This window comes from Silurus meridionalis, chromosome 9 (assembly GCF_014805685.1).
Source record: "Silurus meridionalis isolate SWU-2019-XX chromosome 9, ASM1480568v1, whole genome shotgun sequence".
Classification (NCBI taxonomy): domain Eukaryota; kingdom Metazoa; phylum Chordata; class Actinopteri; order Siluriformes; family Siluridae; genus Silurus; species Silurus meridionalis.
The window spans coordinates 26,635,060-26,647,463 of record NC_060892.1 but is presented as its reverse complement, the minus strand read 5'-3'; the positions used below and the strand labels follow the sequence as shown (position 1 = coordinate 26,647,463).

The 12,404-nt window shown below is 39.7% G+C and overlaps 1 protein-coding gene and 1 long non-coding RNA gene across 3 annotated transcripts in view; both read right to left on the bottom strand.

Annotated features, from left to right (window-relative positions):
* Window positions 1-1,158: 1,158 nt before the first annotated feature.
* Window positions 1,159-5,686, bottom strand: LOC124391481. The gene is made up of 4 exons (XR_006926984.1): window positions 5,516-5,686; window positions 5,132-5,268; window positions 4,925-5,038; window positions 1,159-1,620 (listed from the first exon to the last, which is right to left on the bottom strand). It is a non-coding gene; the product is annotated as an uncharacterized LOC124391481 (long non-coding RNA).
* A 2,644-nt stretch (window positions 5,687-8,330) lies between these two features.
* Window positions 8,331-12,404, bottom strand: part of diras1a (DIRAS family, GTP-binding RAS-like 1a) — a 7,785-nt gene continuing 3,711 nt past the window's right edge. For both annotated transcript variants that reach the window (XM_046856725.1, XM_046856726.1), the window contains exon 2: window positions 8,331-10,373. In XM_046856725.1, the coding sequence (XP_046712681.1) occupies window positions 9,739-10,326 (588 nt within the window). In that variant the 5' untranslated portion in view covers window positions 10,327-10,373 and the 3' untranslated portion in view covers window positions 8,331-9,738. The remainder of the gene's footprint in view (window positions 10,374-12,404) is intronic.

Genomic DNA, 12,404 nt, shown 5'->3' with positions numbered 1-12,404 from the left:
TAAATTCTCAGCAAGGTTTTGGATCTGTGTGTGGTGTTCCAGCTCATGATATCACCACCAGGGTATTGAGAGTTTTGTAATGGTGCAGCTTGTCCAGTCCAATAGCAGTTGGCTGTAAGATGACAGGGCATGTGTAAATATCTGAGGGAGAAGTACACTGACCTGTTATAAAAGCGTAAAGGTGATGTACCCTGTGTACCTTCTGCAGACAAAAAGTGTGCTGAAAAATATTAGCTCTACTCCTGAGTCATCAGCTGCATTACGCAAACCTGCACCATGCAAAGCGTTTGAGGACCTCTAACCTCTAACCTCTAAAATTGATCAGTGTGTGGTTTTGAAGGCAGCATGTCCTCCAGGAATATTTCATTTAGACAGACTTCAGCAAATCCATACAGATCCAATATATAACTCATTATAGTTATTGGGTTTTATGTGCATATTTGGATTCTGTCCACATCTTTTAATTGTAAAAATTATATATTTAATCAAAATTGTATTTGATCTGTTTACCTCCAGCCATCACACTAGAATTGTTGTGAAGTACTCAGGAGCAGGAACTGCGTGGTATCAGATATCCAGAGAAGCTAATGAGGCTTGTGGAGGTTCAGTTTCCAGGAGGGGCTCCCTTGTGACCAGGGTGTGTGTTGTGCCTATTCGTTTTCTGTTTCCTCGAAACCCGCCAGCACACTTCATATTGGAGGGAAAAAAGATTAACGCGGCCACATGCCGCCAATCAACAGTCATAGAAGGTTGCTGGGAAGGTGAAAATCCTTTCAAAGGGAAAATCACATAGTAGATGAAATTTCCAGACCTGTCCTGCTGTTTGCGGAGGCCCAGGCAGCACTGTGTGCTTTTGTGGCTCTATTTTTCCTTTCCAAATACCATCTCTGACTTTAAAAAATGTGTAGAACAGAGATAATGAGTGAGAATGTCAGAGGTCAGAGCTGGAACATGCCCCATTATGGAGCCATTGCTGTCAAAATGAATATGAGGAAAAGGCCAGACCAGTTAACTTTTTGTCAGTGAGATGAGATCATGTTGATGAGATTAGAACACAATAGAGCATTCAATAGAAAATTCACCGTTACCTTGGATTTGATTGGCTGAAAGCCAGAACATTGTTAGACTGTCAGCACTCCATATGTTCAAGCTTCTCTTTTTTAAGGTGACACTTAACTGCTTTTTATTAAACTTCTGTAATTGTACACTGAAGGAATAACCGTTATAACAAATGATTCAGTTCCATCAACACACTTTATCTATACAGTTTTAACAAAAATGTTTATATTTACAATACTCGGATTTATAATCCTTATAGTAATTAATGCAATATGGAGGTTTTTGGCATCCCACTGGACAAGATCAAATAAAAACATCAAGCCTACATCAAATACACACAAACCCTGTGAGCTGCTCAAATGTTTTTAAACGCCCCCAAATAGTCGCAGCATTGAAGCTCAGCGCAAGTGGATTCTGCGAAAGTGGGCTCTCTCAACACGCATACAGATGATGTGAGGCCATGACTTATCTCCTGGACCACAGGCTGCTCGGATGACGTCTGCTGGAGTCTCCAGGGACGCTGAAAAGGACATCACATGACTGCTGGGCAAAATGACTGACCTGCAGCAGCAATAAATAAATATATAATCTCAACATTACAACTCTATTTCACTACACACGTGAAATAAGCATCTTATTAAACTCAGATTTATGTTTATTTTTGTTGCATATTATTTACAAACTGACTTAAGTGACGATTCACGACCCACGTAATAGACTACAAACTTGTAGTTTCTTGAGAGTCACATGATCATTTCCACACTCCCACATGGGAAGTAGGGCAAAGGATTACTGTCAGACTAGAACACTGTGAATCATCTCTAACTAGTATAGTCTGAAATACATGCTGTTTATGACCCCTCTCATACACACACACACACACACACACACACACACACTCATCTGCAGATACGCCACAAAAACATGTCATTACATTCACATGGGACTCGTCGCTCTTGCAGACGTCTCTCCGTTCTTCCTAGAGCAGAGCTTCAGTCTCTTCAGCATGCTGAAAAGTGGCCTCAGACACATCTTCCGTCATTGGCACATCAAACAATACTGCGTCTAAAGCATTTCTGAAGATCTTTTGAACCTGCGTGACTCCACTCATCAAACAGCAGCTACACTGTGCACTGTTGAGTGCAGAACATCTGTTCCCTTTTGAGTCTGGTTCCTCTCTAGGTTTCTTCCTCATGAATCCTCAAGGAGTTTTCCCTCATTATAGATAAACTTATAAGGAACAAACTTTATAACCTCTTTATCGCCGTGAAGCTGCTCCATTGTTAAAAACGCTGCACAAAGAAGCTGCAGTATTTGCAGAATCAACCTGAATTGAAGCTGAATATACTCTATATTTTTGCTCCTCTAATCTGAACAACTTTTTTTTTTATAAGCATCTGATGACTAGCAGAGTTTAGTAGCATCGCATGGCGTATATTATACAGACATTAAATTCATCATCGTCTCTCATCCCTTTAGTCAAAAAGACGATTGTTTAGAATGAAATTGCATGTGCATGTCGGAATGTGGAAGAAACGATGAGGTCCAAGAAAATAGACCAGTTTTCTTACTCTGTAAATATTATTACTGCCAAAGATGCTAAACCCTAAAGCAGTAGCCAAAAACCAGAACCTGCTAGCAATGGCACACATTGTACACACAGCTGCTGCTAGTCATAAACATTCTCATTAACTGCCTCATACAAACCCACTCTGGCTTCTAGCTGTGTATCCCACACACCACCACTCCACGGCTGCGAATGATCACCGACGGGAAAACACAATAGTGAGAGTATACAGATGACGCAAAAGGCCGTCCTCACTGTGGCAAAGGAGAGAGCGAGTGAACAACGCTGAGAGGAGGAGTGTTACACATGAGCCCACTTCATCTGTGGAGAGAAGAGCTAGCGCTTTTTAACGCAACAAAGCCGTTATTGTGCGTTCGACGCAATCAGTGTAACAGTGACCATGCGGCGTCATCGTGCCGAGCCGTCACACCGAGCGTGATACGCTCTGCCGTGCAAACCGTGTGGGGTCCTGACTGATCTCACCAAATATCATTACAATGACGACAGACTAGGTTATCTACAGCAACGTCTTCCAGCCATTAGAGTTCTAACTCTCACTCGCAGTTATATAATCAGCAAAACATGTGGCAGCAACTTAGTGGAAAAACAACCTGAGGAAATATCATTACAATTATCTACTTTATTTTTCCTTTTTTTTGTACATTAACTTTAGAACTTTGAGAATTCAGACTGTAATTAATATCACCAGTCTGCTACAATGTGCTCAGGACCACAGTTTACATGAACATTTCAGCACATGTTACTACACACCTCAATAATAAAACTGTATTGATCAACATTCTGTGTTGAGGATGAGAATGAGGTGTGATTTTGAGTCTGGTTCCTCTCAGGGTTTCTTCCTCATGCCGTCTCAGGGAGTTTTTTCCTGCCACAGTCGCCACTGACTCACTTATTAAAGATAAACAATTATTACTTATATTCACTAAACTTACACATTCTTTAATAAAACCTTAAAACTGATTTATCTGTGTAAAGCTGCTAATATGAGCCTTTATAGTGTAGATGATCATCATGAAAGACGCATGTCATACACAGTTCATCATTTTAATATTTATTCACATTTCACCTGCTTGTTAATGTACAGTTTATTATTTCCTGGTTTATAAATAGGATTTATTGCAAAAACTTAAATAAATAAATTACTGCATATTAAATATAATTATGTTTTTGTGCAGAGTAAATTTCCCGATTGTATTTGTTTATTTTTATGCAATAAGAGAAAGAGTTGTTGACTGTGGGTGCAGAACGTTGGACTGGAGTTGGTTTTGTTCGTGCGATTTGAGTGAATGAAGTGCAGCTCTGATGTTTGGTGTGTTTGTATACGCTCAGATGAGTATGCACTTGAGAGACATGGAGGTTTGACACATTTTGTTTTGGTGCTCTCGCAGGGTTTCGTGCGTAGCCTTGTTCATGTGACCTCTGCTTGTGTCATCAGAGTGTGTGCATGGACCAGAGCACACTGGGAGAACAAACAGCACAAACCCTTGTGACCTGCACCAGTTCTTTCTATTGTGTTGTGGGTTTGAAGGTTTTGCATTTACACAGTACAGTGGATTGTTGCTCTAACCTGCAGCTGTGTGTGACATCAGAGAGCATAAATGCTAATTCATTAATGTGCATTGAAATAAATCGTTTTGTGTTCAGGCAGGAATGAAAATCTTTCACTCCACATTCTAACAGAGCAGCTCCAGATCATTTACACACCACATGATGATTCTTATTATGAATCCCTCTTCAGAAAAGCCAGACATGTCAGGTCTATTTTTGGAAGTAACTACAGAAGGTTCTAAACTAAATGATGGATTCTATAACTGAGCTGTAAACACAGAGGTCACCTGCGATTTTCTCCCCACTGTGGTAGAAGATGATGTAAATTATTGATTTGTGAAAGGAGCCGATTTCATATAGTGACGGGTACAAAAAAAAAAAAAACAAGCTTACATCATCTTAAATTACTAACAGAACAGCGATGTGCTGATGCAGAGTGACTTAGCAGAGCAGGTCATCATCTTCATCTTTACATCATACATCGTTATGTTGTTATGTTCTGCTTCCTGGTCCATGCAGGTTTTAGGTTTACACTGAGGTCATTATCACAGTGAATGTGAGGTGGAAACTCTAAACACACCTCACATCAGAAGAACATCAAGTACAGAACCATATCAGGTTTAATGAAAGCTCTCTGCTAAACAACTCATCTTCATCCTCACTCCTTTTATCCTCCATAATATCCACTAACATGAAGAACAAGCGAATGAGAACACTGATATTACATACCAGGAGAGAAAGTGTGGAGATGTGCAGTATGTGGGCTTGAAGTCAAGCAGAATAAAACTTCTGTCATTGTGGAATTACTTTTGATTTGATCTGATGGAAAAATGTGTAAAGGACCTGGTGGAAATCATATACAAGTTTAAATATCAGCTGCTGTTGTCTATACTGCACAATCATCATCATCATCATCATCATCATCATCGTCATTACCTGACATATCCTGGTTCAGAGAATGGTCCAGAACCTTTTCTGGGAATACTGGGCATGAGGCAAGGATACACACACACACACACACACACACACACACACACACACGTATATTCCACACTACTGGAGTACAGCAGGATCTGTAAATAATTAAATATATTTTTCTGAGTTTGTATAAAAACAGACGGTTCAGACTGTAGAACTTGAGATCTGTCCTGTCCGTCTCTGAGCTTCAGACGGTTTATTGTAGGTCATTTATGGTTGAGGTGAAAGTCACTGATGTTTAATCCAATTACAGCTTCAGGTTCTGCATTACTGCTGTCAGTGTTTCTAACAAGCAACACTACAGCTATATGAAAGTCTAGAAGATCAAGCTCAGATTTATACCTGATGCAGAGATGATCTGGGGCACTCACAGAACACAGAAGCATGTTAGGTGCTGTACAAAAAATGGATCATAGAGAAGCTCAGGTTTGGTTCATCAGAATGTTCTACAGTTTACTAAACCCTAAGAAAAGCTGTGTGGAGTAATGGTTTACGTGTGTGTGTGTGTGTGTGTGTGTGTGTGATCCTCGCATTACTCTCTCTGGTTACTGAAAGCACATAGAAACAGTCTGTAGGCTGTAATAAGTCACAGGTGAGAATAATTACACATCACCTGCAGCTCCGCCCACATCTCCGTCCCACCTTAATAACACCCCCTTCACCACCAGGTCATTTACAGGGAGAAGCTACAAGTCCACAACTCACATCAAGTGCTGATGTGATGATTCAGAAGGACAGGTGTCAGTGGTTTATGAGTGTTTTATGAAAGTTCAGCTCAGAGCTTCAGTCTATAAGCAGATGGTTCCAAAGATTTCTTCAAATCAGGAAGAATTGGTGTTTAAAGGCTTTCTGTGTGCTGATACTGACCAAAACTCAGAGCTTTCTCTCAGATATCACAGTTTGCTTGTGCAGAAATGGAATAAAACACGTCTGTGATATGAAACACAGTTATATTAATGGAACACTGCGTCTGGAAAACATCTCTCAGCATGATTTACTGTATAACTCAGTCACAAACATCAGATCTGTTCCAGGTTATTGTGCAACCAAACATTCAGGATGTGTTTATGATGTACATGTGAAGACCTGAAAAACAGACTCCATGACATGGCAACTTTACACCTGCGGTGAAGCTCGATGCTATTGATGAAGTGTTAGTGCCGCCTAGTGGTCAGGAAGAGATATACAGGCTATAAAGGTCAACCTGAAACCGCTATTAGTGTTAACGGTAGTGCTTATTCATTATACACATATAAATATAAACATATATATTTCACCTTTAAGGTAAATTATTATTATTATTATTATTATTATTATTATTATTATTATTTTCTTGTTGTTGTCATGTGTGTATGTGGGTTGTTGCTGTCTTACACCTCCAAGATTCCAGGTTCAGTCCTGATTTCAGTTTCCTCCCAGTGTCACGAAATAGTGTGTATGTGTGCACGTGTTCCCTGTGAACCCCTGTTCATTCTTCAGCCTCATGCCTGAGGTAACTCCGAATCCAGCATGGAGCATCATCATCATCATCATCATCATCATTATTTTGTATTGTTGTTGTTGTTGTTAATTGATTTTTTTTATCCTGAAATTCTTTTTCTTTAATATCTTAATATCTTTCAAGTGGGTTCCTCCGGATGCTGTAGTTTCCTCCCCAAACACACGATAGTGTAAATGTCGTGTGTGTCGAATGTGTATGTGACAAATCAAATTTAAATGTGAATTTGAATTTGAATGTTAATTGAGTTTAGAATGAACGCTACAGCAAATGGAAGACTGAATAAAACAGTAACTCAATTTCTCCACTAGGTGGCGAGTTTCCTGAAAGGTTTTCAGTTTGTATTTCTGCGGAATTAAAACTATAACAGGATTATTATTGCACATTGATCATTATTGTTTGTAACAGTGCTGTTAATGGCTGAAATGTACAAATAAGGTGAACATTAAAGCTGTGAGGTTTTAATATCTATAAGTTATTTAGCATTAATGTTAAAATTCAGGAGCAACTTCTGCATTAAATGTCTTTAAACTGAGAGATTCATTCTGCCGAAATGATATACAATTATTTTCATAATTCAATTAATATGTCTAGTTAAAGATGATGATCTTGTAAATGCTACCCAGGTCTGAAATAAAACAGGGCAATAAAATTTAACCATCAGCTCATCAGGTGTAATACACACCTGTCTACACACCTGCCTACACACCTGTATGCACACCTGTCTACACACCTGTCTAACGCCAACGTCACCCTGTTTTACTGCACTGAAAATGTAGCAGCGAACAGGATCCAAAGCAACTGTTCAGCAGATTGCGATTATCTACATAATAAAGAATCAATGTGTGTTTTCTCAGAGTGGATAATAAACATAACAAGAAGTGAGAATTAGACAAAAACAAGTATTGTGGTGGAAACGGGGTTCCATGAGAGTGTGTGTGTATTTAGAAAGGAAGTGTGACATGCAGGTGGTGTGTAGTTTTACTGTGTCACAGCTGCAGGGTTTCTGTTCAGGCCCGAGCTCTGGTTTCTGTCTGCGTGGAGCTGTGCAGGAGCTGTGCAGGATCTGTGCAGGATCTGCGTGGAGCTTCTGTGCAGGATCTGCGTGGAGCTTCTGTGCAGGATCTGCGTGGAGCTTCTGTGCAGGATCTGTGTGGAGCTTCGGTGCAGGATCTGTGTGGAGCTTCGGTTCAGGATCTGCGTGGAGCTTCTGTGCAGGATCTGCGTGGAGCTTCGGTGCAGGATCTGTGTGCAGTACTGATAAGATGTGGATTCACTGTGACCCTGACCAGAAGATGTTACAGAAGATGAACGATTTAATGATAAACCAAATAGTGCATGGTGTTGAACAGCTATTGTAGCGGTGAATTTATTATCAGTTAGAAGCGTTTAGTTCAGGAAAAGAGAAGAATCTCATTTATTCATTTACCAGATGTGAGGAAGAGTGAATGTATGAAGGTCTGGGGCCTGAACTAACAACCATGTGGTCATAAATCAAAGCATTCAACTCCTACATAGTGACTCAGACTGACAAAAACCTGTACATGATGTTCATCAATTTTTTTTCTTTTACCAGAAAATTGTAAAGGTTTTTATAGCAGAATGTGTATTTATATATTTAAATAACATTATGTATATAAATAATATAAAAAAAACACATAAATGCCAACCAGGTTTAATGCATTTTCATTTAGCATATCATGAAACATAAATACATCAAAAAGGTGATGCAAATAATTACAGCTGATCTGAATATATCTCTTATTGCCTTTCTAAAGTGATGCAAATTTATTCATTACTCATACTTACAAGACAAGCTTCTTTTTTTAACCTATAATAATAATAATAATAATAATAATAATAATAATAATAATATGTACATCACAGTTTATGTTGCATTTGTCATTTTCAAAACCACGGAACAAGACAAATAGTCCAATATTTATTTTACACCATATGTTTGTGCTTTTTTATTTGTATATTTCTGGTCCTTCACATAATATTATTAGATAAACACTGTACCTGCTTTAAAATTGTAAACGCAGAGTGTCTGACAGAACGTTTCTGTAAAGGTTCATTTGTAATGTTCTGAATGTGCTCAAGATTCTAAAAGTGCTTTTATATAATGTATTGCTAAAGCAATGGCATTAAATAGTCAGAAGATATCGACACTAAATAAAGGGGGAGAACATGAACTGTACAGGGCTCTTCAACACAAATGAGATTAATACACATTTAGATTCACACACAGGTTAAATGTTTCTGTTAGATTAATGATTAATGCATATTTCAGGTTTTCATGTGCCACCAACATCGGAAAAAAAACTGCTTTCGATCTAGAAATCTGCGTTGCTGTGCTTGGTTTGAGTAAAGCTCTGTATCTGGTGACAGCTTTATTATCATGATGAGTAGGAAAGTAGTTCTACATGATCTAATGTGCATCATGCACTACTGATGTTTTCCTGTTTTTACTATTACAAAGCCAACAAAGAAAAGTCTGTGAACCCAAACCTGTGAATTTCTAACATGCTTTTGTGCTGCTGTAATGTCGAATTTGGAAGAGCTGGATAACGCGGCCGCTTTGCTGCGCTCGTGGTCTCATTCGCCCATTGAGAACGTGATAAAGTGCATAACCGGTTCAAGACGTTTTTCTATTGGAGTTTCAAATCCTTTACGAGACACAAAGCCCTATACATGATCATGATGATGAGTATTTTTTTTGTTACAGCCTGAAAACAAACCTGGTTGAGGAAAGCTGTGCACGAGCAGGTGGAGAAGAGAGAAGGACAAGTTAATACTGAAGATGTCCAAGTCAACTCAATCAGATGGTACTGGGACGGGACTGGGTGAAGTTTAGACTTCCCCTGATTCTAGTGGTCATTACAGGAGCCAAATAAACTAATGACAAGAGAAAAGAGTCTTGTTGCTCAACCGTGCACCGAAGAATACCTGATTCAGATCCAAAGAAATGGGACTAATGTGATGAGTGACTTTTGTACATTTTCATCCAAGTCATGTCGTTGCTGAAATGACTCTTCTCCTTCTTTCTCCACCATTGGAACCATCTCTACATGACGCTGCACTTGGCCTTCAGCTTGTCGGCTCGGCGTTGCTTGCTGGAGCGCATGTTGAGGCTCATGTCACGCTTCTTGTCCAGGTTGAGCAGCTCCTGGAAAAGCTCGGTGACGTTGTGGTTGGTCTTGGCAGACGTCTCCATGAAGGCACACTTCCAGCTGTTGGCCTGCGCCTCCCCTTCCTTGGTATCAACCTCACGTTGGCTCTCATCACTTTTGTTGCCCACCAGCATGATTGGAATGCCCTCCACATTCCCCTTGATGGCCAGCACCTGCTGGTAGATCGGTTTGAGCTCCTCCAGCGATTGGCGGCTGGTAATGGAGTAGACCAGGATGAAGGCGTGACCCTTGGAGATGGAAAGGCGCTGCATTGCCGGGAACTGGTGGCTGCCTGTCGTGTCGGTGATCTCCAGTGTACACACACTCTTGTCACAGCTGATCACCTGTCGGTACGTATCCTCCACCGTGGGGATGTACGTGTCCCTGAATGTTCCCTTTACGAATCGAAGGACCAGGGAGCTCTTGCCAACACCTCCAGCCCCGAACACCACCACACGGTAGTCATTGCTTTGCTCTGGCATGCTGGTACGATCCACTCAGGGTGAAATCAGTGTGAACTCGGTGAGATCTGGTAAAAAATAATTGAAAAGAAAAACATGCTTGATAACAATAATTTGCCATGATCACGTTATTAATATCTGAAATGACATCCACAAATCCCCAGTGCTGAAGATCTCACAATGTTCACGTGTGAAATAAACAGCGTAGGTGTGCATTCATCCTTAGAGTTCATTTAAAAGCAGAATTGTGCTGAATATAAAAACTGAATACTAAAGAAAACCTCAAAGTTTTGAGGAACCAATTTACACTCTGTGGCCAAAAATAAACGGACACTCGGTCTTTACACCTGCATGTGTTTATTATCTAAACTGTTCACACATTAATTAATGATCAACTGTATAAAATCGTTTTTTTAGTTAAAGTGCTGTAGCTTTATTCCTTCCCTTCACTGAAACTAAGATTCCCAAACATGTTTCAGCATGAAGATACACAATGTGAGCTCCATAAAGACATTTTGTGTGATGTTCACAATGAAAGATCTCAAGTGTCCTCCACAACCCCACTAAACACCTTTGGGATGAACTTTTACTTCACCCCAGAGCTCCACAGCAACATCACTAATGTTCTTCTATCTGAATGATCACTGATGCCCACAGAAGGCCTTCGCAGTAGAGTAGAGATTATTATAACAGCAAAGGGAAATAAATCTGGGGTGAGATGTTTAAAAAGTGGTCAGGGGTGCACATACTTTCAGCCATACTGGCTGAGCGTTATGACTGCAGTGTGCATGCATGAGCAGGTTCTTATTTAACTGCAGGAGAAGCGTGAGTCAGTGTGTAGAGGAACAGAAACGCTGCCGTCAGCTGTTTCACGTCCAATCAGTTTGAAGGCCAATGATATTTAATTGTTCTGCGTTTTTACAGTATTTCTGCAACACAACATCTGAATCTTTCACTGTTACAGCACAAGGCTGTGGAACCTCAGGTCAGGAGGAGAACAGCAGGAACTCACATTTCTGTTATATAACAAAGGATTTGTAAATCATTCATAGGGAGATTCTTTCTTTAAGGAGATGTTTATTTCTTTATTTATTTGTTTGTTTGTTTGTTTGTTTGTTCAGAGATTTTGATTGTGATTGAACTTTTGGATTATTTGTTTGTTTTTTTGTTTGTTTGTTTGTTCAGAGATTGTGATTGAGCTTTTGGATTATTTGTTTGGTTTAAATGGAACTGTGGCATGTGCTGTAATAAGAGAGTAATCCAGATACCAGTCTGACTTCACCCTAACCCTAACCCTACTGGATTTTATTCCTTATAATAAATAACATATTTATATAATGAAATTAATTCCTTTTACAACAACCATTAATATATTAATTAACTCAAAGTTTTTGAACAATACAGTTTTGTGGAATAACTTCTCCTCGGTTGAGAAACTCTTGACCCTCTGCGCTGTACATGTTTGCATCTGAATGTGTGAATTCTGTGCTGCCATCAGCACCGAGGTCAGAATATTTTACTGACCCACTCATTACACGCTGGAGCAAATATAGCTACGGGTCTCCTGTGTATAGCAACATCAAACTATTTCCAGCGCTTCCAGTGCGTCTCTCTCTCCTGTGTAGGACTTGTGGTTCTCTCTCTCCCTCACCTGAGCTCCATGTGCTCCTGCTTCCTTTACTCATGAATCTGATTCTTATAAACAGCGCAGTCGCTCGGTTCTGAAGAGCTGACAGTAGGTCACATGTTCACTTCAGCCAAGATAAGTGTGGAATTATAATAATTACCACTGAGTCATAATCAATGCTAATAAATGAAAGTCGGACCTTTCAGAACACTCGGGAGGCTGCTGAGATCCCAGAAGAAAACATAAAGATTATGAAATCCTTTTTAATGTAAATCATACGTCAGATCTATAACGCTGAGGAGAGGATATTCATACTAATACATTAAACATTTGGAACCATAATACACTGATTTAATGTAATATATGAAATAAAACATCTGTGAAGATTTTCAGGAGGGTAAGAACATGTTCCCAGATGGTTCCTGGGTTAAAAACACTGCAAGTGAGGGTTCTTTAGGGAATGATTTTTCAG